The sequence below is a fragment of the Strix uralensis genome, chromosome 3 (genome assembly GCF_047716275.1).
Source record: "Strix uralensis isolate ZFMK-TIS-50842 chromosome 3, bStrUra1, whole genome shotgun sequence".
Taxonomy (NCBI): Eukaryota; Metazoa; Chordata; class Aves; order Strigiformes; family Strigidae; genus Strix; species Strix uralensis.
The window spans coordinates 17,892,383-17,919,794 of NC_133974.1; the positions used below are offsets into that span (position 1 = coordinate 17,892,383).

A 27,412-nucleotide genomic window follows, 5' to 3' on the forward strand; every position below is an offset into this window, starting at 1 on the left:
GAGTACGGGTCCTCTCGATCTACTGTGTTCAGCCAGTCAGTTAACAGGACTGTTGGTAACAATTGTGTTCAGAGACAGAGTAAATGGGCCAGGGAAAGTGGTGAAAATTTCACAGATTTTTCTGCTGTATTCTGGAGAGACAGTGACAATGCTATAGAACAAAGAAATCCCACATCTTCAAGGAAATTTCAAGAATGAGTGTTAAAGCTTTGGGCACTCAGCTTTGACCTTGGCTGTTTCTCTTTGAATGACAAAATCTTAAGAACCAGACCAAAGAGTGAATCCCTAAATAGAGCACCTACCTTAAGCCCCTAGTTCTGATCGTAGGAATGCATTGTTGAGACGAATTAGTTAATCCTGAAAGAGGAGAAAAATTTTCCTTTCTTAATTTACATTTTTAAAAGCGTGTTTGTTTGTTTTTCTACTCAGCTCCCCACGCCTTGTAAATTGTGAATTTCTCTTTTGGCTATGCATGATAAGGAAATTCGTTTCATTCTACAAGTGTGTTAATCATCCTGTAGCTTAAAAATATCAAAGTGCAAGTGCCTTAGTTTCTGAAGGGGTCGATCTTAAAATAATTGCAATGATCTGACTGTTGCAGCTCTTTAATTTCATGAACTGAGCTGTGGGGTTAAAGTTACTGTGGTCTCACCCTAAAATGAACAATAGGGTGAAAAATTAGTTTTGAGGGAGAAAGCGGGTGGTGATTATGCTCGATCGTTACTGGTTTGGAAGGACGAAGAGCTCAATACTGTGATTAAAACCTCAGATCTGCTACTGTTCAGAGTTAGGTAAAATATACACGAGAAGGGGTATTTTAGGGACTGAGGCGTGCTGATTTGCGGTGATGAAATATTTTACTGCTCGCTGTCAGGGTTAAACGTTCATTGCACGAAGTTGGAACAATCCGTGCGCTCTGGGTGCTGAGACAGTAGCGAGGTTTGGCCACAGGAGGCACAGCCAGCGTGTGCTGCTTGGAGAGATTTCCTTAATCTCCGCAGGCTTGGGGGGGGGGGGCATGGTGAGAAACGGTAGATCAGCTCTGTCCCGCGTGTCCCCCCTCCCCGTCCCGGCTTCTGCTAACGCTTCTCGCCTTCTGATGGCTCTGATCCTCAGGGAGGGGCTGCTTCTGCATTAAGAGAGCAGAACTGGCTCTTTCCCAGCCTACGGGAGGGGATTTGGTGTCAAGGGCAAGGCGAGGCAGCTGCCGCTGCCCCCGAGCACCACCCCGTTGCTGGTGAAGTGTTCCTGGCCCCAGGTGAGGTTCCTGCCTTTCACTCCGGGAGCCCCCAGAGCACAGAACCCCTAAACGCGCTCCCACAGGCCCAAAGCCGGGGCGCTGGACTTACCCCAAGCATCGGGGAAGTTTCCTTCATTCCCAGTGCAAGTGATTCTCTTCCATTCGTATGTAGGACTCAAAAACTTCATTTCCCATTTCAGGCAAGTTTATAAGTGAGCTTAAATTAGAACGTCATCTGCTAAGGCACAGTTCCCACATCCACTGTCTTCCGACAACTAACCAGAACTAATGAACAGTGGTAGCTAGTGGACTCAGAGGGTACAGTGAGTGTCCCTTGGATAAGTAGGGGATAGCGCATAGCTTCTGAGGGCAAAAGACAAACTGTTACTGGCTTTCAGGAATTTAGACTCCCATTTCAAACTTAATTTAATTCTTATGGAGAAAGAGTCCCTTTAGGAGCAGCCAAAGTTTAATCAGTAACACAAGAGCGATTTAGCTCAATTCTCAGTATCTTAGTCATACAGAGAAGCTGCTGCAACTGATTAGAAACCCCATTTCATTGAAATATTGCATGGAAGCATGAAAATTCCAGTGTGGAAAGGCAACAGTCACTTCATCATTCTAGATCCCATGTTAACGCATCACCAACTCTCACATTCAAAGCCTTTTTGGAGAAATGTTATAGTTGGGGGACTAACACCCACCCACAACCCTGAATTCTGAGTGATTATTCTAAACACAAATTAACAGATCTGGGCCATTACTACTGAGAACTGAATCATCCATAGGGATGGGAGAAAAAAAAAGGCAATACTCCATGGGAATGTCTCAGGATTAACTGCTTTTGTATGTTTCCAAACACTTTGTCAATAGCATCCCCTCTGTAATAAATTCCTTTTCTAGTTCCTTTCACACTGTTTACAGGCAGATCACTCGAAGTTTATCATATACACTCAAATAAGATTTTCCAAGTTACAAGAATTATTATTCACTTCAGGTAATTTTATTCTTTATATTCTCTACATATTTGAATTTTTACTTGGTAAAGTCATAACAGAATGTATAAGTATTTAAAAAAAAAACAAAACCACAACACAAATCAAAGCCAGCAAACAGTTGGTCCCCAAAGAACAAAGCAAGCAATCAGTTCAATAAACACACTTGATTTATTTTGTATAAAAAGGGTTAAGTTTACAACTAAACTTTTATAAAAAGTTTAGCATGATTAAGTACATCATTACACTTTTTGCAGAAATGTAAATTTCTGCCACTATACAAGAAAACTCTAATTAAAGAGTTCACAAGGTTTCACTCATATATATATATTTATATATAAATATATACACAGCATTCAGTCCTAGGTTTGTGTCAAAAAGGTAATTTCTGACCACAGACTTTCCTAAAAAACTGAACACTGGATCCTTCTGGTACTCACGCTCCACCTTTGGAAAAAAAAGGCAAAGTCTGCTTTAAAATGGGCAACTCCTTGTGAGATTTTTGTTTCGCTCCCCACGTTGGGAATAGTATATAAAGGAAGCCTTCCGACTAGGGAAAGGGTTATTTAAGAGTCTCTTCATAAATAACTAGGTTCAGTCCAAGTTGAAGAATGGGGTGGGGATAAAGATCAATCTTGACTTTTTTTCTTCTTTATTAATTTTAAAAGGTCCTTTTAGTTAATGTGGATTTTCCCCCTCCAGATACAGCTGAAAAATAAATTCAGCACCTCAAAAAAAAAAATCCTTGTAGACATTTTCTTGTGCAAAAAAAAAATCTCATCAGTGGAACACCTGCAAGAGATTGAAAAGAGGCATATTTAGGAGAATGCTAACAGGGCAGAGATCCGGACAGACTGGCGCCAGAGAGGAAGCCACAGTTTGAACATTTAACCAAACACTCAGAGATTGGGCAAACCCTGGCGTCCAGATGCAACACATACACGCTCACACACTAGCTCTCAAGAGCACAAATTGAACATTAAAATAACATACACTCAAGGGAAAGGGTAGAAAGAGGATTGTCAGTCCAATCGCTATTTAGATCTCTGTAAGTGCAATGCTCAGAGGCGCCAGTCTGCTTCTTACAGCAATTATTTGATTAAAAGCAGTCACTTATTTAACTGATAGCGCAGACAATCCCACATCACAGAATTTAAGGAATTGTGCCAAGATTCCCAACTTTATCAGTCACTTTGGCCCAGGAAGTTAAGACTCCAAGAACAGATAGCGAGAGAATTTGCATTAAGCAGCGAGTAGTATCAGAGCAGCCTGTGCTGCTTAATGAACCTTAGCAACAAAATACACTTTGGACTTTAAGAGTCAGTTATTAATCTAATTTCTTACTGATTATAAAGGCATCTCCTAATCAACTTTTAGAACCGATTTTTAGAAATAGCCATCACGCCTCCTGTTTCCCCGGGGAGGCACTTTTTTAAAAGTTTAGAAATAAGATGCACTGCACTCACCGTTTCATTCAGCCACAAAGTGCTTTGCTGTCGCTTGACATGAGCTCTGAGGGGAACTCGGACGCCTGCGAGGAGAAAACAACACAAGGGTAAGGGTGAGGTGCCCGAGCCCCCGGGGAAGCAGGGGAAAACCTGTCCTAGGTCACGAAGCGCTCACGCGTGGCACGCCTGGCTGCAGACCCGCCCGCGGGCAGGGGTGGCCGGTTCAGCTACCGCGGTCCCCTCGGCGACCACCGCGCCCTGCGTGAAAGACACCTGTCTAACACCGACTGAAACTCCCCTCTCTGGGTCAGCGGAGAGCCGGGGGGCTCGGGGAAAGCATTTACCTGTAGCGAGAGGATGCTGATGTCTGTGTTGAGGGTGGTCAGAGGAGTTCTGGAGGAAGGGTTTTGCCCGGGTCTCTGGTGGTGGAGGCTGACGATGCTGGGGTGCGAGTCCAAGGCGATCTGCAGGTCCAGGATGTAGTCGATAACGTGCTGCAGGATTTCCATCTTGCTCACTTTCTTGTTCTGCGGGATGCTGGGCACCAGCTCCTTCAGCTTGGAGTAGCAGTCGTTCATGTTGTACAGCAGGCTCATGGGGTCATCCACGGGGGTTTTGCTCCGGGAGATGCCCAGGTTGTGCTCCGAGAGGCCGCTTTTCCTGACGGACCGCACCGGGCTGAAGGCTTTCATGCTGGAAGGCGGGCGGAGAGCGCGGTTCCAGCGGACGGAGGAAGGAGCGGACGGACAGAGGGACGGGAAGCCTGCGGGGCGCTGGCGCTGCGCTCCCCTCTGGGCGCTGCCGGAGCTCGCACTGAGGCGCGGGGCTGCGCGGCCTCCTCTTATACCGCCGCCGCCGAGCCCAGCCCGCGCTCGCTGCCATTGGCGGCCGCCGGCACGTCCATCACCCCGGGGCGCCCTCACTGGTGGGGCGGGCAGCGCGGGGGCCGCGCGGGCCTTCCGCCCGGAGAGCCAATCGCGCGAGGGGGCGTGGCCGCGCCGCACAGCTGAGGGAGTAAATAGTGCGCGGCCGGCGGCCGGCCCGCTGGCGCCCGGCCCGCCACAAAGGCGTGGGGCCCGCGGCCCGCCGGGGCGGGCAGCGCCGTGAGGAGAGCGGAGCGCCATGGCGGCGCTCCCGGGCTCGCCCCGCCACCGCTCCGCTGGGGCGGCGGGCGGCGTGTCCCCTCGCACCCCTCCCACCGCCCGCTGGTCCCCTCTCCGTAAGGGCGCGGGAGCGCAGCGGGTTAGAAGACCGGGGTGAGCGGGCCGCGGCTGTGGGGGCTGGCGGTGCCAGAGCCAGGGGCGCAGAGCGTGGGACAACCAGCTGTGGCTGTAGCGAGGGGCTGGCGGAGGCTGGGCCTTCCTCAGAGTGGCTATGCAGTACAGCAGGCGGTTTGTGCGCGTCCCTCTTTACAACGCGGCGGCGTAAATCAACGGCCGGGTCAGCAGCAGAGCGCTGCGGCTGTAAGCAGAGGTGTAAGCATCAAGAATAAAGATAAACCTGTAAAACCGACTACAACTTTCTGCCCTGATGAGAACAGGACATCAGAGCCCTGACAGAGTCGGGTGTCACCGTCAGCTCCCTGCTTCAGAGGACGGGGCTATTTTAGATGATGCTATTAATTGGCCATCATTAAGCCAACGTGCATATTGGAAGTGCATTTACATGTACTGCCCTTGAAAGGCTGCTCATCTGCACCCTCTCTGTGCTTGTGACACAGAACTGTCATTAATTATGCATAGATTGTTTCTGGTGACAAATGCAAATACTTACTACACGCTGTACTTTTTGCAGCTTTTGGTTGCAGCCAATGAAACATCTTCCAGAAACATTCCAGAGGAAAAAGTTGGGGGTTTTTTGTTTAGCTGGAGAAGTGACTTTGATTTTTTTTTTTTCTTCAAGTTTAGCTCCATTGTATTTTTCTGTATTTTGCTTATACTAACGGCTGTGTAAACATATCGACATAGCTTCCACCCGTCTTTTCACATACTACCTGAGAAAAGTTAAACTTAGGAAAGCGTGGACATGTATATACAATTAATATAAATGAAATTCTACACAAAACGCAGCTATTCTGTAATAACCACCCGGATGTTTCAAATACGTTAGTGTTCATTGCAAACAGAAACGTAGTAACGGCATACATCCCTAAAATCCGTGAGGATTGTGCTGTCAATCATAACTATTAAAAGCAGACAAATATTGGATTTATCTGCGCTGTTGTTGCATAGCTACGCGAAAGGAGTTGGGGCTGTGGGGGAGGAACATTACGGACACTTGGAGACGAAGCTGCAGAGAGCTGGATCAATGTTTTTTCCAATTAACGTGGCATTCCTGCGGTGGTGGTTGGCCCCCCTCTAGCAGGACATTTTGGTGACTGTCACACCGGGGTGTTGGCCCCGGGGCTTTTCTCTGGGGGTGGACTGTAGGCGGTGCTGAGGCTGACAGGAACACAATTCAACGCGTTGTGAAACGCGAAGGGTGAAAGTGAATCTCGACAGTCTGATAGCAAGACAAATACATTGTTCAAGTGCAGTTGAAGAGAGTAAATAATAATAAAAACCACCCTGTCAATTAACGACTCGATTCAACCCACCACTTAGAGCGACTTCAGTCCTTTACAACACTAAAACCTCAATTTCAAGCGCATCTGGTACTTGATCTGCAGCCAGAGGTTTTAGTCCTTCGACGTGCTTGTGTTTCCGTCTCAGGGATGCACCGGTGGAAGAAATTTTGACACTGTTTTTGGTGTAATAATAGCCAACGTAAACAAGTATGTTCATGCTTCTCCCATCGTTATTTGCATTCTTGGACAGCGCAGCAGTAGCGTCCGTCTGGGCTCTGCAGAGGAGCCCTCTGCGAATGCTTTCGGTTTTTCATACTGAGGGCTTAGCTCGCTTTTTAGAACACTGAGCAAAGTTGTGCGAGGAGAGGCTGACCTGGTTATTTTCTCTGTCACCAAAAGCCTGTCCTGTGCGCTTTCTGCATGGAAAGTACAGCCCGGGAGCAGGCGAGCCCCGCGCCCCCCCGGCAAGCGCCTGGAGTGTCTTTTCGTAACGTTTCATTCCCTCAGCCCCGCTCGTTTAACCCCGGCAGCCTCGGCACCGGCTCGCCCCCTCCCAAAGCTCCCTGCCCTCCAACACATGTCGCACGGACCATCCCGGCAGCTGCGGCAGCGCCGATGCCCGTGCCCCGGCGGGGGGACGCGCGGGGAGCCGGGGGGGCTCCGGCGGGACTCGCCGAAACCACCGGGGCTGCCAGCCGCCCCTCGGTGGCTTCTCCCCAGGACCTCAGGGCTCGCCCCAGGAGGGGACGGGCCCCCCGTGTGGCGGCGGGTGCCTCGGGGACCCGCGCCCGCCTCTTGTTTTCAGCCGGGATTTTTACGGCCGGTTCCCAACCCCGAATCGCCGCTGCAAACATCTGGTAGGAAACCGCCGCCGCTCGCCACGCACAAAGCGCCGCTTTCTCCTCCGCCCCCCACCCCCCCCGCCGCCGGGAGACACAAACCCGGGGCTCCGCTCCGCTCCGGGGGTATGCAGGCCGCCCCGCCGTGGGGGGCCCCCGCCGCCCGGCGCCAGCCCGCGCTGGCGATGGGGTGCGCGGTGGCGGCGGCGGCGGGTGCGCGGCCGCCCCCGGGGGCGCCCCCCCACCCCCCCTCCCGCGCCCCGGGCGCCGCGCTCCGCCCCGCCCCGCCGCCCCGCGCCCGGGGCCGGCCCGGACTGCGCGGCGCCAGCCCCGTGACATCAGCCCCTCGCCGCCGCCCCCCCCGCCCGCGCCGCCCGGGCCCGGCGGCGCCGCTCAGGCGGCTGCCATGGCGACCGGGGCTGCGCCCGCGGCGGCGGCAGGCGGCGGCCCGGCCCCGCTTCCCCCTCCCGGGCGCACCTGCAGCGGGGGCCGCCGCCGGACGCCCCGCCATGCCGGGGGGGCGGGGGGGAGCGGAATGTGACGGGGGGGGGGGCGCCCGCAGAAAGGGTAGAGAAAAGAGTAAAACGGGCAAAATCGCGCACGGGGGGGGTGGGGGCCGCGTCCGCGGGAATGATCCCGGCGCCGCTGGCCCCCCGCCGGGCTGCCCCGCGGGGCCGGGCCGCCGCGACCCGGGCGGGAGGGAGCGCGCCGGGCTGCCCCGGCTGCGGCGCGGGGGGAGAGGGGGGAATTTCTGTCCTGTCCCCGTCCCTTTAAAAAAAAAAAAAATCTTCTGTGAGGAAAAATCATGCTGTTTGTAAAGGTTGCCTGTCCTCCCGCGTTTTAAGGTCTTGTAAGAGCAGCTCCCGGTCACGCAGTGGCCCCGCGGGCCGGGGCTCCCGCTGAGCGCCGCAGACGAGGGGGGCTGCGCCGCCGCCCCCCCTCAGGGACCGCTGGGGTCCCGCGCCCGCCCTGGCCCAGCCCTCTGATGAAATTTAGCTAAAACATCTAGTAATAATGTAAATGGTTTTAATTGCCGTGTATTTAAGCCATCAAACCAGACAAAAAAAAAAAAATTGTTAAAATTGGCCCGTTTCCAAGTCACTGACACCATCCAACCTATCCAAGCGGGGTGTCCAAATAGGTTTTGGTACAGGACTTTTCAATGTCCCAGGTGAAATATCTCGCTAAACCCGGCTGCTTTTAACTACCCGGTCCCTTTTGTTTGCCTCACGTTTCCAATTCATTCAAAGAAGTTTTAGAAGTTTAGGGGTTGGCTTTTTTTTTTTTTTCTTTCTTTTGAGCGGGAGGGAGAGAGTAATGCATGCAAAATATTTAGTTACAACTTCTGCGAAAGGCACCGATCTGTAACAGCATTTTCTACTTTCACAAAGGATTTTCCTGTTACTTTTGTTCCGGTCACAAAATTAAAAAAAAAAAAAGGCGAAAGAAAAAAAAAAAAAAAACTTGGGGGAGAGATAAGGTCTGGAAAACAATCTGGAATTGCCAGGCTGTTGGTGGGAGCTCTGCGGGGCTGGCGTCAGGAAGTCTGCGCCGCCTTCTATTACTGTTGATCCAGCTTTGTGCAGCTGCACTCAGTACAATTAGCTTGTAGAAACAATCCTGCTGTAGGCAGCCTCTTCCCTTCAAAGTGCTTTTCTATACTGATCCCCTCACATCATGATGCTGGAAATCAAGTCACAAGCCGACCACTGTTTGGCCAACATCATCTGTGGGAATTCATTAACCTCCATCCCAGAGATGCAACAAGAGATTGTTTGTCCAGAACTAAACTTACAGCTTAATATGATGTAGCCCATACAGGAAAAAACCTGTGTCCCCATTTCTTTATTTTTTTTGTGTGTGTCCATAACAAGAAACACATTGTGCAGCTTTTTCCTTTTTTTTTTTTTTTTTTTTTTTTTTCGGGGGTGGGGAATGTAGCTGAAACCAGGCATGAGCCGGCTCCTGCTAAAACTTTGCCATCAAACTGTTTTTTGGTTCATCGGGCTGCAGTTTCCATAGAAGCAACTTATCCCCGCGATCATCTTGTTGGGTGCACTTTGCAAGCTCATTTCCCGTCTGAGTTTGCTCTGCTGCTCTCAGATGCTGCAGCTGACACATTTCCTCCCGGTGCACTTTGCACCCACCTCATCCTTGCCCAGATGCTCAGGGCAGATTGTGCCTACAGGGGACTCTGCAGCTGCCCTGGGGGAAGGGATTTTTTTTTTTTTTTTTTAATTTTATTTCGACTTTTCCCTGCTTCAGTGCTCAGCTCCGAGCCATGCAAGCCTCAGATCCTCCATGTCGCCCCCCCGTCCCCAGCGCAGCAGTGGTGGCTCGCAGAGACGCGGCTGTGGCCACAGGCCCTCTGCCATGCGCCCGTCACGTGCTGCCGTGTGTGAACGCTGCCGGTGCCTGCCCCGGTCCCGCTCCCGGTCCCGGTGTAGCGGAGCTGCCCGTGGGACACCGCTGCCGTGCACCACCGGCTGGGAAGCGGGGCCCTGGTGCGCCCCACCGGCATGGGCAGCCCTGGAGCAGCAGCGGGGCGACGTCCCCCAGCTCCCAGGGGTGCCGGTGAACAACCGTGCTGCTGGGAGCACGAGTCCTGCTTCCCGGCACCCCGGTGCTATCCGAGGCAGGGCTCCTCACGCCCCGCCGGCAGCACCTCTCGGGGCAGGAGGGCTGGCATCACCGCTCCCCCTCGCTTCCCGGTACCTCACTTGGCCCTGGGGGTGCGCAGCGCATCGCTTCCACCCACCCCACTCCAAACCCCTCTGTGTTCTTCTCCAAGCAATGTATGGATGCACCTTCTCTGAGTTGCATTTCCAAACTCCATTCGTTTCTGGGCCTTATTTGCAAATGTCACTGATCTGCCAACTGTAAGATCTCTTTTCCTCTCCCCCCACTATGCTTTTAAATAATGTTGCTTTTGTACAGTACCATTCCCTTCATCCCCACTTTTAAACATCCCTCTGCTGCTGCTGTTATATTCCGAAAGCTGCGTGTTGTTGGAGCCTTGAGAAGTATTGTGACGAAACATACGTGTTTTCTCATTTTTCCTAGACTTCTGCTTTTTGGCCAGAAGGGTTGAACTATATGATGGACAGGCCTTTGTTCTGATTCAGTTTTGACATGCATATCATTTTGTGATCACACTCCCAAACTGTTCCGTGGGAATGTCTTTTACTCAAAGTGTATTTTCTAGCACCTCCCTGCAAAGAGGGGTGTTTCTACGTGAATTGTGTGGTTTTGCTGGGACATTTATATAAGTCCAAATTCAGACACTTCAGTTCTATTGTCTTCTGTTTTGTAGGATTTCTAATTTCTGTAAGTAGGACCAGAGCCCTGAAGACATTTCTACATAAACTGCCACCTGCAAAGGGCTGTTGCTTACCTGATGCTTACTTGAAGAATGCTGCCATGAAATCTTCCTGAAAGCAGCATCCCTCTGGCATAGTAAGTGTCACCGGTGTGAGGTGTATTAAATCCATGTATTAACTCTTAAGGTTTTACTCAAAAACAAATATATTTATTTTCTAAAATCTTTAAATTTTTTATATCTAAATATCTAAATTTTAATTTTAGAACCTATTTTATGAATGCAGTGTCTATGTTTTAATTAAGTTACGTAGCATGTCTTCTAGAGGTGCTTGTAGCGAACCAGTTAGGTGGCTCTCTAACTTAACGTGGTTGTGCTAAAATCTGGGATCAAACAAGTTCACTTCTTAGCGCGTGGCTTCCATAGCAGATGGTTTTCATGTACCGTAGCTTTTCTAGTGATGCCTTTAAATTAGTATAGGTCTAAAATGTTGCAAATTTTGCACTCCCAACAATTCTCTGGAAAATTCATTTAGAACAGAAAAGGGAGAGGGGCCAGGCAGGAGGTTACTGACAGTACCTCGCATGCGGTAAGGAATAAACCAAGGAGTAACAAATGGGCTTATTCTTTCTTTTGTTAATTATCTGGCTGGCTGGTCCAGCTCCCCTTGGCCTCCCACTTTGGCCTAACTTTGATTTTTAGGTACAGGCCTGTGGGAATAAGATCACAAAATGCTTGGCTTAATTTCACTGGAAAAAGAAGGGATTGGGTATTGGATTGGTGGGAGTAGATTTTTAAAATCTGTTCCAGGTATGGTTTTAAACACACCCCCTTCAAATTGTGAAATTATGATCATTTCAAATATAGATGTGTTTGTATAGTATGCTCTGTGTGTTTGTTCTTGCTCAGAAATAATGTTTCATGGACACAGAGGAGAAGTGGAGTCTGTATGGCAACGGTCATCTCGGTGTTGGTGAATCTATAATCCTGCCTTCCTGTTCACTTCAGACAGAATGCCTCAGTTATGTGATAGAAAGCCTTGCAGTATTAAGCAGGAAGTACTAATTTAGTACCTTACCAAAGCTATTGTTGGTTATGTTAGGACAGGACCCACAGCATTCTCAGTCCTTTTTAACTAACGTATAGAGCAAAATTTTGGTTGGGAGAGCCTAATTCCACTCAGGATTTGGATACTGGAAGTGCAGTTTAGCAAAATGTGTGCACCACACCCCAAATGCAAGCGCACCCTCACGAGTCCTGCTGAACCACGTGAGTTCTAGTGAAGTTTCCTAGGCTGTTAAAACTTTGCTTCTTTATAGGCCCAGGATGAGCGTTATCTAGGTTAAGCTGGCTTTCTTAGTGACTGTCGCCTGCGTAAACCCACCCGGGAATCACAAAATAGGTATGTGTCTAAATCTCTTGAGAGGCCTGGTCCAGGAGGTGTGCTCAGATCATGCTTAGATGCACATTGACAGCATGGAGCTTAGCACAAAGAGCAGCAGCTGTAGCTGCTGGAAAGTTCAGGGAGAGAGAAGAAAAAGAACTGCTGCTTTTTTATAAGCAATTTTTCTCGTGAGAGCATTTGCCCTGGAAGCGAGAGGCTCAGATTCAATGTTCTCCTCATCAGAGGTGATATAAACTCCCTCCTGCTTGCAAAGCACCCCTAACGACCAGAGTAGAGATAAGGCTTAAGGTGGAGGACACCCACCCATCCTGTTCGAGCTTGCCACGGTAAAGAAACATGCAAATTTCAAAGGGCCAGAGGGATTATAAACAAGAGGGAGCCTGACACTGTAGCTCAGGGGTAAAGGCATCTCCTGGATGGCAAGAAGCCTGAACGCTGAGCCTGGCCTGGCAGACTCACCCGTTCTTGAGGGTGAGGTTGATCTCACCTTATCTTAGCTATTTAGAGGTTTGGTGTCTATAGTCAGTGGGAAGAGAGAACAAGAGACACCTGCAGAGAGTGATTCATTCTGTGCCTGTTCGACACCTCTGTCCGGATGGAACGAATCTCCTCACTTGGGGCCGTCACTCCCTGTCAGTTCTCAGCAGAAGTTAGACAATCAGTTTTGACCAGAAGCCTGACTTACAGATGCCAAGTGAGGTGAATTCCACTGTAGATGACTAATTTCTCTCATTCATCATACCCTATTTTAGCCTTTAAAAATCGGGTATGTAATCAAAGTTAGTCATTTGAGTTCTGTCTCTGTACAATGGTCATTCCTTCCATTGGGAGGCTGGAGTGAAATGTCCTGGGATGATGTGCATCTTTCTCTGAGCCTGTGTGCCCCTAGTTTGCACTTGTGAATCCTGACACTAGGTGTCTGAAAGTTAAGTATGGAGCTATTAATGTCATCGTGCAAACTTCTTTTCTGGACGGTCTAAGTGACTAGAGGCACTACCTACTATTTTTAAGAGAGGAGCCAGTTGCATAAAAATATGCATAAAAAATGTCTGAAGATATAAAGAGGCTACAACTGGGATTTTCAGAAAGATGAAAGGCTCCTTATTTAAATCAAAGGAAGTTAAGTACTATGGAAAATATCGCTAAGCGTATATTGCATTTTATGCACTTGCATACCCAGAAAAATCTGTCTCTAACTTCTAAAACTGGAGGTTGGATGCCTTTAAAAATGTCACCTTTAATCCTAGCCCTGAAGAGATGAGCATGTAATTTTCAGTTTCAAAAAGCTATAGTTTTTCATTTTTGATAGTGTGGAGTAATGCTGAGGTGTACTACAAGATAAATTCCAAATATGTACCTCATTGTTTCATCAGAGATCAGAAAAAGGTCACCCAGCCTTCTTACCAGATTACAGGAGTGCAAGTGAGTTTTTGTGCTAGTCTAAGTCTGATCCACATATATTCTTAGAAAATGGATGATTGCAGGAAAAGACAAGCTATGTGTTTTTATAATTTAATGATGTCAAAGGTCATCAAAGGTTTATATCCAGTCATTTTTGCAAAATTTAGAGTGTAGAGGCGGTGGTGGACAGTAAATGTCCAGATTGGTGAAATTAAAGTCATATGTTCTCCTGATGGATTTTTAGCTACAAATACAGTTGGAGATGATTCCACCACATTGTTCATGTCAATCGCTCCATAAGGCTGAATGCCTTCAACTATTACAAAACACATGCTTGAGAAACCCTTCTACTTCTTTTATCAAAATACTTAAACTGTATGTGCACCCAAGATGTTTAAATTTGGCAATGTAAAAGTAATTGGGAATGGACTCAAAATTAAATTACTTAAGTCCTCAAGCTATTGTTTTCAGCAGAGACAAGAGGTCTGAAAACATTAAAAGGATGTGCAGACTTAGAATATTTTGGGCCAGAATGAAACAGCTAGTTTATACCTAGCTGAGGATCTCAGTTCAGTTGTCCTCCGTTGAACAGTCAGAATTTGGACTTTTTGCAGTTCCTTAATTTCCTACCTTCTCACTCTGCTTTGTTTTCACTTTGGTAGCAATAGTTTTGTGTTCCTTATTCTATTTCACAGCTCTACAGGTCTCTTAAGGGCTCTGGAGATGGGATTCACCTCACTTGACTTAAGGCATGTGTCTGGTTGATGTCTACGTCTAAGCCTGTCTTTCAAGACTCAGTTTACAAACAATTGAGAAAATCGTTGCTTCTCTGGTGACTTATTTCTTCCTAATACAGAAGTCTAAAAGACTCTGTCACTACCCTGATACCCCCTCGACTTCTGAGTCCAGCTGTCCTTAGCCCAGCCAGCATACAGTTTAACTAGACTGACTGGCTCTCAGACTTTCTCGACAATTCTCCAAATTTTTTGTTTGTGTGACTTGATACGTTTTAATTAAAACACTTGACAGCAGCTTGAAAATGAACAGTGACTAATATACTTTCACCAAGAAGTTGTTCTGGCTGTGGTCTTGTGGAGTACTGGGGATTTACAAGCTACAGTGTGTAACCTCTAAGCTAGATGCTCATAGTTGTAAGATTTGTGCATTTCTGCACCATAGTTCAGCCTGTTGTTAGCTGTGGTAATCTTTGATTGCAGGACAGCTTATTCGTTTGCAGTGTAGATGTGACTTACACAGTGAGGGAGGTTGCTTTCTGTGGGAGCCTTGCCTCAGTTTTTGTAGAAGGTATGCAAGGCGTTGTGCAAGAGGCAAGACGCTCCCATGAAACAGCTGAATTCTGCTGTGGAGGACTTAATTCAATCCATGCCTCTGCCACAAAGTTTTTTGTGAGATGATGGACAAGTCATTTAAAGCAGACTTTTGTCAGGAGACTGTTTACCACATGATAAGTCAATGGGAGTTGTTCTTAAGTATCTAAAGTGTAATGAAAATGCCAAGCACTCTGAAGTAACAGGTCCCATCTATCACAAGCTTGGCAGCCAGAACTAGAGTTATTAACCAGTACATTTTCTGGTCAGCTGCTTCACAAATGACCATTAGGTTTAAAGTTAACAGCTTATAATTTTTTTTTTTTTTTCCTTGAAAAGGGAATATCCCTTTTGAGGGGATATTATATTATAGTAAGTATGGGAAATGATTCTGGGGCGGCAGAAGTTCATTCTAATAAGGGACATTCCAATCTCCTTTCCAGTAAGCTTTTCAGGGCCCATAGATTGCTTCTAGCTCCTGCTCTCCAGCTGGTGCAAAGCCAGTAATGTGACCATCAGCGACCAGGTGACACTGATGGAGAGGGGGAGAAGAAAGACGATGATGGGTTGGTTGGCTTGAGCATGATAGGCTGGAGGACCAGAGAAAGTACCAGTCACAGCTGGATGAGGACTTGGAGCTAGAACAAGGAAGTCTAAGGATTAAAGGGGAACAGGGGAGAGGGAGAATTCAAGTTTCAGATCTATATTCATTGCTTTAGGTTTCTGTCATTTGAAATGACAAGCTGAAATAAGCAACACTATCCAGAAAGTGAATGCTTCTGAAGAAGTTTCCTGTATTTCTGTCTCCTGTTAGGACAGCTTGTGAAGTAAACTGCTTCAAACTGTGGTGATTTTAGCCCTAGCTAGAAACATTTCCTAGCTTATGGGAGATACAGTTTCAAGACTGATCCAGTGAGGTCCTTATAACCCTCACGTAAGAGACACTCCAGAAGTGGTCACCTGGGACATTCACCTGGTGCAATGGAAATTCTGAGTTGCAGTTTGAACTGGGAAGAACGGGATATGAAGCCTTCATTTTCAACAGGCCTTTTAAACATCAGACCACTTCTTTGAAAATCTCCTGAGAAAATACTCAGGAGAATATTCTTGGTTTTCTTCTGAAACATCATAGTAAGACTGCTGAAATCCTGCGGTTTCACAAGGTGGGGAAAATCATTCTTCCTGTATCCATTTAGTATCATTTGGGGTAAAGGGTCTTTCTGTAGGATCCAGCATCAGTTTAAAGACATATCTAATGTTAAAATCTGGATGAATGTTTGGGGGTATTTAACTCTGTTTGCAGAAATTGTTTAGTACAGAGTGGCCACATTCTTCTTCAATGGTTTTGTCTTTTTTTATGTGAGCTTCTGCTTTGTTTTCAATAGTGTTTGTATAGATCCTGTCAAGGAAAACAAATGTCATGGGAAAGTTTTAGGTAATTTTTTTTGTTGTCTGGGTGTTTTTTGCTGTAATGCAGATGTTCCTTTTTAAACCTGATAAAGGCATTACCATTTGGGGAGATGATACTCCTCTGTATCTGACAGCTGCAACACACCTTGCAGAATTGTTTTAGGGAGCAATCTGCAATGTGCCAGTTGCTCTCTTTTCTGCTATTTTGGTAGTGTTTTGTGGAGTTAAGCGCATGTGTATAAGCTGCAAATGTACATTCCTTCATAGAATAAGCAGGCTGTCTGCGTGGATCAGCTGTTATGGGGGTGGCTGTGGGTAAGATATGAAACAGGCTGTGGAAACTCCTTTGGTGGAGACTCAGTAGTCTTGATGCTTTACGCACATGGGGCCTGATGCAAATCCAGTGAAACCCAGGAAGACTCTCCCTGTCAGTTCACAGCTTTGGATCCAGCTTCAGGTGTGTTTGTGAATGTGTATGAGGGATGTAGCTGGTATTTGGCTAGTATAGCAGTTGCCCGTGACAGCGGGGAGGGAATTGGTTTCACTGCTCTGAGTTGGCAAGTGAATTTTATCTGAAGCTTTCCACTTGCACGTAGCCAGCCTGCTTAGGTTCTAAATAGATTCTGCCCTCAGACTGTAAAGAACAAGATAATCACTTTATGTTATGTACTTGAGAGCTAAATTATTTTAAAAGTCTGAAATTAGCAGATGAGGAGGAATTTATTTGCCAGATACATTCAGAAGCAGCTTGGGGAACCTGTCAGAGCCCAGCTTTAACTGCTTAACTAGTGGCTGTTCGACTTAATAGCTCTAAAGCATGCTTACAGTATGAGGGAGACCAAAACAAAATCCCAGGATGCATGAGATTTTCTTCCAGACAACAAAAAATGCCATCAGTTCACAAACCAGATTGTTAAAGAGGAAAACCTGCACCTACTGCCACTAACCTCACATTATATCCTCTGTGCTCCAGGCAAAAAAGAGCCTTCTCCTTTTTTTGGACTCTCTTTATCCATTCTTTCCAGCTCTATTAACTTAGTGCTTTGCTGAACATGACCTTTGCTCTGCTAGTGATGCTGGCCTTTACCATACCTTAGTCCTTTTCCCACCCAGATATCTTCATGCTTTCCTGCATCCTGTCCTCCGTGCATGGAACAAAGGTCTGGAAAATTCTCTCCAGCCGTTTTCCTTCAAATCACTCCTTAAGATGCACTTCGACCCTGATGCCTATGGGGCATTGCTGATAATAGCTAGGCAGAGTGGAAGTTAAATTGTTTTCTAGGCAGCCTATGGGAAAACATGCTCATGTTACTTCTATCATGGTTTTACTACCAACGCCTTTCCTGCTGGGGAGGACGAGGCCATAATGCCATTTTAGTAACCACCAGCTGTCATTGGAAGCTGACACAGATAAGAGCAGCTCTCAGCTCCGCTGGTTATTACTTTCCCTCTCCTTCAGTCACAACTCTACCAGTTTGCTTTTAGCCACCATGCCTCTTTCATTCTTTATGACTCTTGCACATCTGTGAATTTAGCTGCCTTGTCTCACTGAGAGATTGATACAGAGTCCACCCTTTCAGAATATGTTAACACATTTTGGCTTCAAGCATCAAAGGTCAGTTTTGGAGGGGTGTCTTTCTTGCAATATGGAGCCACTGATCTTAACCCTTTGGAGTGGCAGAAAGGCTTCCTTCCTAGTTGCTATTACTTGCCTGTGTGTGGAAGGGGCAGGCATCCTAGCTAATCAGAGCTTCAGACAGGCAATTCTTCAAATTGTTTTAGGGTTTTTAATTAAAACTGTAGGCTCCAGCATCATATGGCAGAGAGCCAGTATCAGTCATCTGACAATAGCCTTCACCATCTACCAACAATAAGGGAATTCCTCAGCGTATACTCTGGAGGCTTCTGAAATGCTGTGAACGGGTAAGATTGCTGTTTGCAAAGCACCCTGCAACATTCAGCCTTGCAGGTCTGCTGATTTTTAAATTATATAAACAAAACCCTATAAGCTCCACATAGCACAGAGATACTGACTTCTGTTTATACTGTCCGGATCACAGATGCTGAGCATGAATGCATGAACAGTCCTTTTGTATGGTGTTTGACACTTTCTGCGGCTGTCTGCACTGTTTTTTAATATACAGAATCCCTGATTCTCCACTGCCTTGCACCCTGTCTATTCATTCTCACCCCTGTGAAGTGAGGGTAAAACACTATCAAAACAAAATGGTACCATTTTGCATGTTTTCCACTCAGTTTGTACAGGTGTAAATAACTACAGAAAGAACGGAGCAGAGCAGAACCTGACCCACAGTCTGTCTCTCAGTGCGTCAGGGGTCTTGAAGTGGGGGGATGACAGAACAAACACAAGCTGTTACCTTGCCATTTTTGCTAATGTTTTTAAATCAGGCAGCTTGTGAGGATGACAGATGCAAAAGTCAGACAGTACTTAGTTCCTGTAGTCCTCACGTGATGTCTTCTCCTAGAGCAATAAAAGTGTTACCCGTGGCATGGATAGATGCTTATGATAGCTGGTATGGGAGCAGAGTTATCAATGAGAGTCATCTTTCAGAGTTGTTTAGCTTGTGCACTTAGTACTGAAGAGAGAAAAATCCTTTGTTCTCTCTGCTGTTTGTTACATTACCTTAGCTGTTATATACTGTTGTAATGGAGAGTGACCTCTTCAAGCTGTGGTGAGCCTGCTGCTTTGTCTCTTGGGTCCTGGACATGGACAGCACTTACGTTTTTTTAAGTTTGTTTTTATTTTTGTCCTTATAGCAACAGAAGACTGTACTCATCCAAACTAATTTTCAGTCATCCTCTAATACTGCCTGACACCGCTCTGCAAGTAAGCACCCAAGCTTTCTTCCAAAAACTGATAGCTCTTTCCCCTTAACCATCTTTCTCTTTTCACAAAGCCCAGCTCTCTGACACCTTCCTTACTTTCCTGAACACCACATTAGACCCAAGTGCCTGTTTTTACCAGGACACAGAATTTAAGTTTATTTATGACTCGTTGATAAGGTATCGCTGTTACCCCTTTGCCGGATATCTGTCATAAATATATATCTTGTCTACTCTGGGCCTCAGACTGCTCCAGCTTTCTCTTTGCTCATCTGATTTTTTACTTAGAGAAATCCTGTCCAGTTACTCCTTCAGCTGACACTACCCACTCTGAATGCTAGTTTCAGGCTGCTTATGAAGATGATCAGGGGGCTGGAACACCTCCCCTGTGAGGACAGGCTGAGAGAGTTGGGGTTGTTCAGCCTGGAGAAGAGAAGGCTCCAGGGAGACCTTATAGCAGCCTTCCAGTACTTAAAGGGGGCTATAGGAAAGATGGGGAGAGACTCTGTATCAGTATAGTGATAGAACAAGGGGTAATGGTTTTAAACTGAAAGAGGGTAGATTTAGGTTAGATATAAGGAAGAAATTCTTTACTGTGAGGGTGGTGAGGAACTGGAACAGGTTGCCCAGAGAGGTGGTGGATGCCCCCTCCCTGGAAGTGTTCAAGGCCAGGCTGGACGGGGCTTTGAGCAACCTGGGCTAGTGGAAGGTGTCCCTGCCCATGGCAGGGGGGCTGGAACTAGATGATCTTTATGGTCCCTTCCAACCCAAACCATTCTATGTTTCTGTGATTGTATGTGATTGTAATGGAGAGGTTTATCACCTTAGTGGTTCCTGCAGGTAGCAGGTAAAGCTTCAGGAGAAGGGCCTTGTCTCTGCAGTGCCTTCTGTAGTCAGTGGGTTAGCACTGCTCTGTGTCCTACTTCTGATAACTTTCAAGATGTTGTATAGTGCTGTTTTTAAGCGTTGTCTCTGGAAGGGAAGCTAAGAAAGTCAGCAGATATTGTGGCCACAAAATAGAAAGTGATATAGTGCACTTCACCATTAATGCAAGAAAAATAATGTTGGATTGCACCAAAAAAATCACCCTCCCTTCAAAAAAAATATTCAAAGCTCTCTCTATAAGTACTGGCAAGATTTGAATTGAATGCATGTTACATAGGCTGTTGTAGTAGGTAGGAATAATGGGCAGAAGTAAGTCTGTTTTGAAATCAGAACAGTAAATATTTTTGCTTATCGTCAATTAAAATCTCGACCTTACCATTGCATTAACATATCCACTCATTTTTAGAAACTATGTGAATTTTCATGACTCATTTGAGTGCTCTGTAACTATTTGTATGCAAATGTGACTCATTAAACATTCTTACAGTCACACACTTTACCCTCCTGTTGGAGTTCATGCACAATCAGGGGTGGTGGTGTTCCTTCTCCTTACAAACCATACCTTTCCTAAACACAGTCTTGTGCCTTTTTCACATTTATGATAACATTTGAAGAAATACTTGTGCCTGTATTTCAGAGTTGCTTTCAAATGAAGGACTCAAAAACAGAAATAAAAAAGCACTTCATATCAAAAAGTATTTTTGTTAAAATGCCGTGTTCTCACATCTAAATTTGAGAGGTTTGAAAAGGACTAAATATTTTCTTCTAACTTCCAGAAAAAAATGTAAGTTATGTCCTTAGAACAAGCATGAGAAAGTTCATCTGAAAGGTAATGTATCCATCTATGCATGTGGAGACAGAATTAAATTGCCATCTCAACCATAGCTAGAACAAACAGCTGATGAATAAATGTATGTTGGCTAGAGTAAATACAAAGTGTAATGCCAGATGTGGACAGTGCAGAATGCAGAAAGGCAATAAACCGAGTAAACATCAAATGAAGGATTAGCCTTAATTGTGAGGAATCAATTCCAATGAGAAACAGAACTGGGGATCTCTTTTGCCCAAAAGCAGTCTGAGGTACCTTTCTAGCTAGAAGAGAAGCCGCCTCATCTGTCATTGCTTTCCCATTTGAGGCTCATCAGCAACAACCTGCTGCATATAACATACAGTTCAAAGGCTGCCTTTACTTCTGAATATCTCTGTCAGGGTTGTAGGCTCTACAGCCCAGCAAATTTGGTTTTAGCTTCCGTCTGATTTTCCAGAATGCACCTTCCCATTCTCCATAAACATCTGTAAGACCTTCTGCAGCAACATCCTTTGCAATGCAGTCACACAGGGTGTGTGATTGTCACTGGTAGGAAGTATGTTTTTGTGTTTCAGTCTCTAACAAACTCCAAATTACTATGAGTCTTCCAGAGTTACTTATTCAGAAGCGATGTTTTTGGAGTTCAGATGAGACACTTCACACAGGTGTGTCGACTCCTTGTGTGTGTGCGCGTGCTTCTCAAAGTGTTTATGCTTTCCAGATTTTTTTAAAAAGGTATTTCCACTTATTTTTCTAATAAAGTAACCCTTGAAAATATAAAACAATTCTAGGGGTTAATTGTGCATTGGACATTCATCCCCCTCAAACCCACCAAAACTGCTGTCTCTCGGAGGTCTACTGTGTTCCATAAAACTTATTCAGAGATGCACCCTAAAATCTTCTTACATATTTTTGTGCAGCTTTATTGTAAATAAGTGTGGGATTCACCTCACAGATTAAGACGCCAACGTTCAGAGGCTTGATTTAGTTGCCCACATGTAGGAGTCCAGCACTATTTGAAGTGTTCAAGTCTCCCATCTGGACTGCAGCTGCTGCTCCAAATTGGTAAAGAAGTCCCATATGTGGTGTGCCCTCCTTGTCAGCCCTGCATGGATTCCTTGGACACCCAGTTGCACCTCAAATGACACCAACTGTAGTCAGTGGACATCTAATCAGTACACTGGGAGTAGTCTCCAGGAAGCGTGTAACCAGCTGCCCAAATGTACATGTCTACTTTTCAGTCAGTTGAATGGCTCTGTAGCTTTTGACCACTAACTCACAAATTGACACCTACAGATAGACAGTAAAATTGTTCTCTTATTCCAGGAGCTAATTTCCACCCTACATGTCATTTGTTTGCTATATCACACCTTTCTGGAATGGCCTGTGCACCCAGCACAGGGAGAAACTGCTGAACTGAAGCAAAGATCTGTTATGTTGGTCTACAGACAGGCCAATGCATATCCAACTGTGCACCCGCTCCTGTGCTGTGTGGCACCCTGCTGGTTCTCAGATGTTTTCCTTCTTTGGAAGTTCTTGTCTGTTTATCTGCTTCTGGTGTTGCTGCCATTAGTAAGCAGCCCTGGCACAGGTAGTTGGGCTCTGCTGTAGTTACAGCTAGCGTGGCTAAATTAGCTAAACCCGAATGAACTCAAGTATCTCCTCGTTGACACACCTTTGACTGTTAGCTGGATGATCAGTTGGAGACTAACTAAGGTTTCTAAGGTGACACGAAATTAAGCAAGTTGCAAAAGATGTAAACAAACTGTCAAGAAGAGAAAGTGAGGGCTTGGTACCTGCCGCAGTTCCAGTCTGATGCGTAACCTGCGAACATGAGGATCACTGCAGGATCAGGTCTTACGAAGGAACCACTCCTTTTAATGACAGCATCATTAGTAGTGCAGGTATATAGATCTCTTAAATTAATAGTGCAACAGATTGTTCCTGCTGCACTTAACAAGCAGTTCAATATAACAGCCCCAAGCTAAAATATTTGCAAGTTTGTGAACTTCAAAGCAAACTTTGCTTCTTTCTAAAGAGTCTTACAAACAGCTAAGCATATTTTCTCCCACCTCATCTTTAAAGAAATTACAAAAGAATATATACAGCAGGACTGAAATTCCTGCCAGTCCTTCATCTCTATTTTCTTGGCATATTGGTAAGGAATCTGGAAGCTGAAATTTACTGTTAATGAGTACCTTATTTTATGGATGTGTTCTTGTTCTGTGCACTAATGCTTATCTGAACTGTTTGTGCTCTTATAGAGGGCCAAAAATACATCTAGGAAATAAATGCTGAAGTAACCAGTGAAATATTTTACTACTTTGTTGATTTTTTTTTAGTCTGGAAAGTGTGGGTGGTCATTAATTGAGCTAAATTTCTTTACTGATTTATGTATCAGTTGATTATAATTCTACAAATTATTTGAAATCTTCATTTCAAGGGCTAGACAACCATGGGAAAAATAGGTCTTTTGTGGCTGGTGATAGATTAAATGTAGAGGCAGTAAATATTAGGGAGCTGTTGGTCAATGCAAACAAAAGGTGCAGGTAGTAGTTTGATTTAAAATGTGGATGAAGTGTACCTAAACACAAATGTCAACTGGAAAGCAAGAATGTAAAGAAGTGGCAAGGACAGCAACTCCATAATGGAACAGATGAGGGGAAGCTGAAAACACTTGGCTAGAAATGCAAAAAACCCAAACCCCACCAGCAGTAGGCAGGAAGGATTAAAAGAAGTGAGATAAAAAATAGAAATGCTGTGCACTTACTGCTGAGTTCCAAGAATCACTGAGTAACTGTTGTTGAAAGCTGGACTAAAAGCAAGGGAGGTGAAGAGTCAGAGGACTCTTTGAGTGGAGAGTAAAAGAATGTGTCTGCCCTTTGAAAGACAAAGGTAAAGATTTCTGCTGGTCTCTCTGTGAGCTATGGAGGAAAAAACCTCAATGTCTTTATCTTGTTGTGGTCCTAAATTTACACATGTGATTCATATGATGTTTTACGTTCTGTAAATTGAGTGTTTATACTTAAGAAAATTTTCAGGACTGAAGACCCTGCAATGTCTTTCCTTGTTCCTTCACTGGTAACAGAGCATAGTCTCCCCCATACTTTGTGCTTTTGTGCCTCAAACCCCAGCTACTACTTCTAGCTGGGAAAATGTGCTAGCCTCTATGTCTGTTAGCTTGTGTCCTCTTCTGAGGGGCTAGCAAAGCTGTTCTTCATGTTGGAGATTTTTTCCCAGCTCATTAGTACAACTGGAATTAACTGATTAACTTGCTGCACCAAATCCCTGAGTAGATGTGAAGTAGACACTGTTTCACCCAGGGTGAGATGCACTGAGCAAAGCTGTGAAGGATTCTGCCTTCCTTTACAAACTCCTGGGAGTTTGATTCCAACCAAAATGATGTTTTCATTTGTTTTCATTCATTACAACTCTAGTAAGTGTAATAGAGGAGCAAAGTGTCTCTAACTCCTGGGAGAAGGGGAAGGGAATTTTTTTCCTGTCTTGTGTAGTGTCACTAAATCAAACAGCCCATACCGCAAGTACAGAAGTGGCAGTGAAAGCACTGTTACTTACAGGAATGCAAGAAGGAGCTGGAATACAGGTTTCCACCTGCAAGTATAGGTCTGGTTGGCTGAGGAGACAGATTTACCCCTTTAATTCCTCCTCACCCTCTTGTGATTAGAGCAGGGCTGAACAGCTCTGACCAAGGAATAGACACCAGGCTGACAAGGTGCCAGCATCCCATTTCAAACCAGCAGTCTTTTCCCTCCATCAGCATTACCTTTGACACACATCTCCAAGGGTTTATAGCTAGGTGGCAGACAGGGAGATACTACATCGCAATCTCAGAATATTAGGTGCAGTGATTTAGTAAATACATTGTGTGAGCTGTTCATGGAGGTGAATGTTTGTATACTGGGTTAAAAGACTTTCAAGCACGATTGCATTGTTCTTCATAGTAGCCTATAGGAAGAAGCAAGCAGGGGAGATGCATAATACCTAGATAATAGATAAGCAATCCCTTTGCAAATATTGGGGAAGCAATTGCAACACAATGCCATACATCCATGCCCCAGGCTGCATTTAAACAGCTATTCTGCCGGAGTTGGGAATAAAGAAGTCTAAAGTGCATTGAATAGTTAAAAAGCTCTTTCCAAGAAAGGATGAGATCAGTTGTCAGTAGGTGTCCCAGACACAGAGAATGCCCAACTTCTTTAGCATCTGTCCTCAGAAACTTGGAGCAAGTGCGTCTTCCTCACCAGCACTGAGTATTTGTCTCCCCTTCCCCGGGCCCTCCACTGCTCTCAGAGGGGCGAGTCAACATCTCAGCTCTTTGCTATGCAGGAGAGCTTGGTTTTAACCAACTTGGAAACAGCTGCCTGGAGAGAAGGAGACATACTGTGCCACGGAGATGGCATGTGCGATTTCTTGAGGATGCTGATCACATTTCTTCTTCGCAACTGTCTGATGCCAAAGGGCATGCAGAAAACCTTGGTAAAAACCATCCACTTGGTGTGCAAGGCTGCCACAGCGGCCTGCTGCAGCAGGGCTTTCTAACCAGGACTTGAAACTTGCCTGGGCTTTGCTCTCATTTCCACATTTTTGCTGCAGCAGTTCTTGTGTCAGGGCCCAGTATCACTTCACAGGATGGGGTCCTGTACAAATTCAGAGGGACCAGAGAGACCCGTAGGTAGTGTGGTATTTGTCTTTGCTCTGTATGTCCTGCTCAAACAGTTAACATTGTGTTAGGTGGTAGAAACTTTAGTGAACTTGAAAACTAAAGCATGGACAAATGGAGTGGGCTGACTCTGACTCAGCAAGCTGTTTTTCATGGATAGGTAAAACGAAATCATTGCAGGAAGGGTATTCTTTTGCATAATCTACTATAGAAGTTCCATATGTTTTTTCTGTGCAATGTTGCTCTGCAGATGTTATTTCTTCTTGCATTTCTTTCTGTTCCTATATAAACAGATTTTTTTTTTTCCCAAATTGCCCTAAATATTTTAAGGATGTTGTACATGCTGATCAAGTGATTCTTTATTCTTCATGGGACTAGGACAGGTTTGGATGAACCCAGGGTAATGTTTCTGAGTAACTGCTTGTGGAGCTGTCACTGTGCCTTACAGCTGTCTAGCCCTCTGGAATTAAAAGTATAGAAGGGATATCCTCAGACTTGGACCTTTGTATCCTTAAATATGACAGATTTAAAGCTGTCAGGATTAAATACATGTTTGGCTAGTCTCACTAATAATGGATACTTCTGAGTTAATTCACCCGTGAGAAGCACATGTCCTACCAGTATTTTTTGTTGCTCCTTTTCCAAATGAGTAACAAATACATCTCAAGAATCATGATGGTGCACCTTGCTACACTAAGGACAGACAAGAATACTTTATCCCAGGAACTAATCCAGCACAGATGCTGTCACTTAGCTATAATGCAGCATCTAGTTGAGGTATCAGTGACTATATGTGGTCTCACATCTCCCAGGGAGTTGTCTCATACCCAGTGGGGGCTCCCCCATTAAGACAACCATTAATTGTCGGTCACTAATAAAGTGTGTCTTCTATTACTGGAGACACTGTGAAATAGTTGTGTTGATGAGAATAAGAAATCTCTCAGTTTCTGCTCCAAAGCTGTTCCCGATTCTCTGTGACTTGGTCTTATGCTCAGTCTACCTTTAGATGGCTTTACTTTTCAATAGCAGGTCTGTGTTTGATGCCAGTTTCGGCAAAGCAGTCCTGCAGTCATTGTTTAAGTAGAATGAATGCTGAGCTCTAGGATCTGAGTGATGGCTGAGTGACATTCACAGGATGTAAAAAAGAACTTGGAAATGGCACTAACTGGGTCAGACCCATGTCCAGCTGCCCAGGTGTTCTATCTCCAAAAGCAGATACAGGAGATGTTATTTAGGGAGACCATATAGCCTAACCAGCTTCTGCAGTTCATTCCCCTTGACCTCCTAGCACCTAGAGCAGTTGTACTAGGTGATGTTAGAGTGTAGCTCTGCTTAGCCCTTTCAGTATCTGCTTATGGACTCTTGGTCCATCAAGTTATCTCATTTTTTTTTTTATGATCCTACAGATGCAGTCTCCTTCTGCATCAGCAAGTTCCAGAAGTTCACTAGGTGCTGTGTAAAAAAGTACTTTTACCTCTTTTAAATTGATCTCTTACTGGTTTCCTTGTGAGTCCAAGTTTTAGTATTGCAAAAGTTGTTGAAGAGTTCTACTTTCAGCTTTTCTACTACCTTCATGATTCTATAAACCTTACTTATATTCCCTCTCTCAGCTACTTCCTCTTCAAATTGAAGCCCTGATCTTTTTTAGTCGCTTGTTCCTTCTTAGAGCAACTGCTTTATCCCTTTGATTGCTTTAGTTGCCCTTTTCTGTACATGCAGTAACTACTACATCCATCTTGAGATGCTGGGACCAGCACTGTGAAGAGCACTTAAGATTTGAGAGGGATACCACAGACAGTTTCTCTAAGAAGAGTCTTTAGTCACTTGCCTCATAAACCCACTGTGACTCTGATCCTGAGCCGCTATCCATTTGTAAGCCATACCGCTTCCCTCTGAGTTACTGAGTTGGATGGATGTTATGCTGGGGTGCAGGGGAGGGATTGTGTGTGCCGTATCTTTCTGCTTTCCATCCAAAATGCCAGTTTACCAGGACACAGTGTTAACTCATACCAAAAAAAAGTATTGGGATACATGCAGTCCAGAAGTGGAATACGTACTGACAAAACATCTCAAAAACCTACACTAACTGTGAGTAATGAACTATTCTCTTCAGTCAGTATATGGCTAACCTTGGACATGCGCATCTATAATGATACCTGTTTTTATGGATCATATTTTTCCAAGTACAGTATTACTGTGAGAAAGACATAGTTTTTCAATAAAACTACCTCATGTTGTCATAT

The 27,412-nt window shown here is 45.5% G+C and overlaps 1 protein-coding gene across 1 annotated transcript; it reads right to left on the bottom strand.

Moving 5' to 3' along the window:
* Positions 1–2,387: 2,387 nt before the first annotated feature.
* Positions 2,388–4,569, bottom strand: ID2 (inhibitor of DNA binding 2). The gene is made up of 3 exons (XM_074861610.1): positions 4,028–4,569; positions 3,702–3,766; positions 2,388–3,027 (listed from the first exon to the last, which is right to left on the bottom strand). The coding sequence occupies exons 1-2, from the start codon at positions 4,373–4,375 to the stop codon at positions 3,710–3,712; spliced, it is 405 nt and encodes a 134-aa protein (XP_074717711.1). The 5' UTR covers positions 4,376–4,569; the 3' UTR covers positions 2,388–3,027; positions 3,702–3,709.
* Between the last annotated feature and the right edge of the window lie 22,843 nt (positions 4,570–27,412).

Coding starts and splice junctions, on each gene's coding strand:
- ID2 (XM_074861610.1), bottom strand. CDS start 4,375: ATGAAAGCCTTCAGCCCGGTGCGGTCCGTCAGGAAAAGCGGCCTCTCG. Junction 3,767..4,027: donor TCAGCATCCTCTCGCTACAG/GTAAATGCTTTC, acceptor TTCTCCTCGCAG/GCGTCCGAGTTCCCCTCAGA.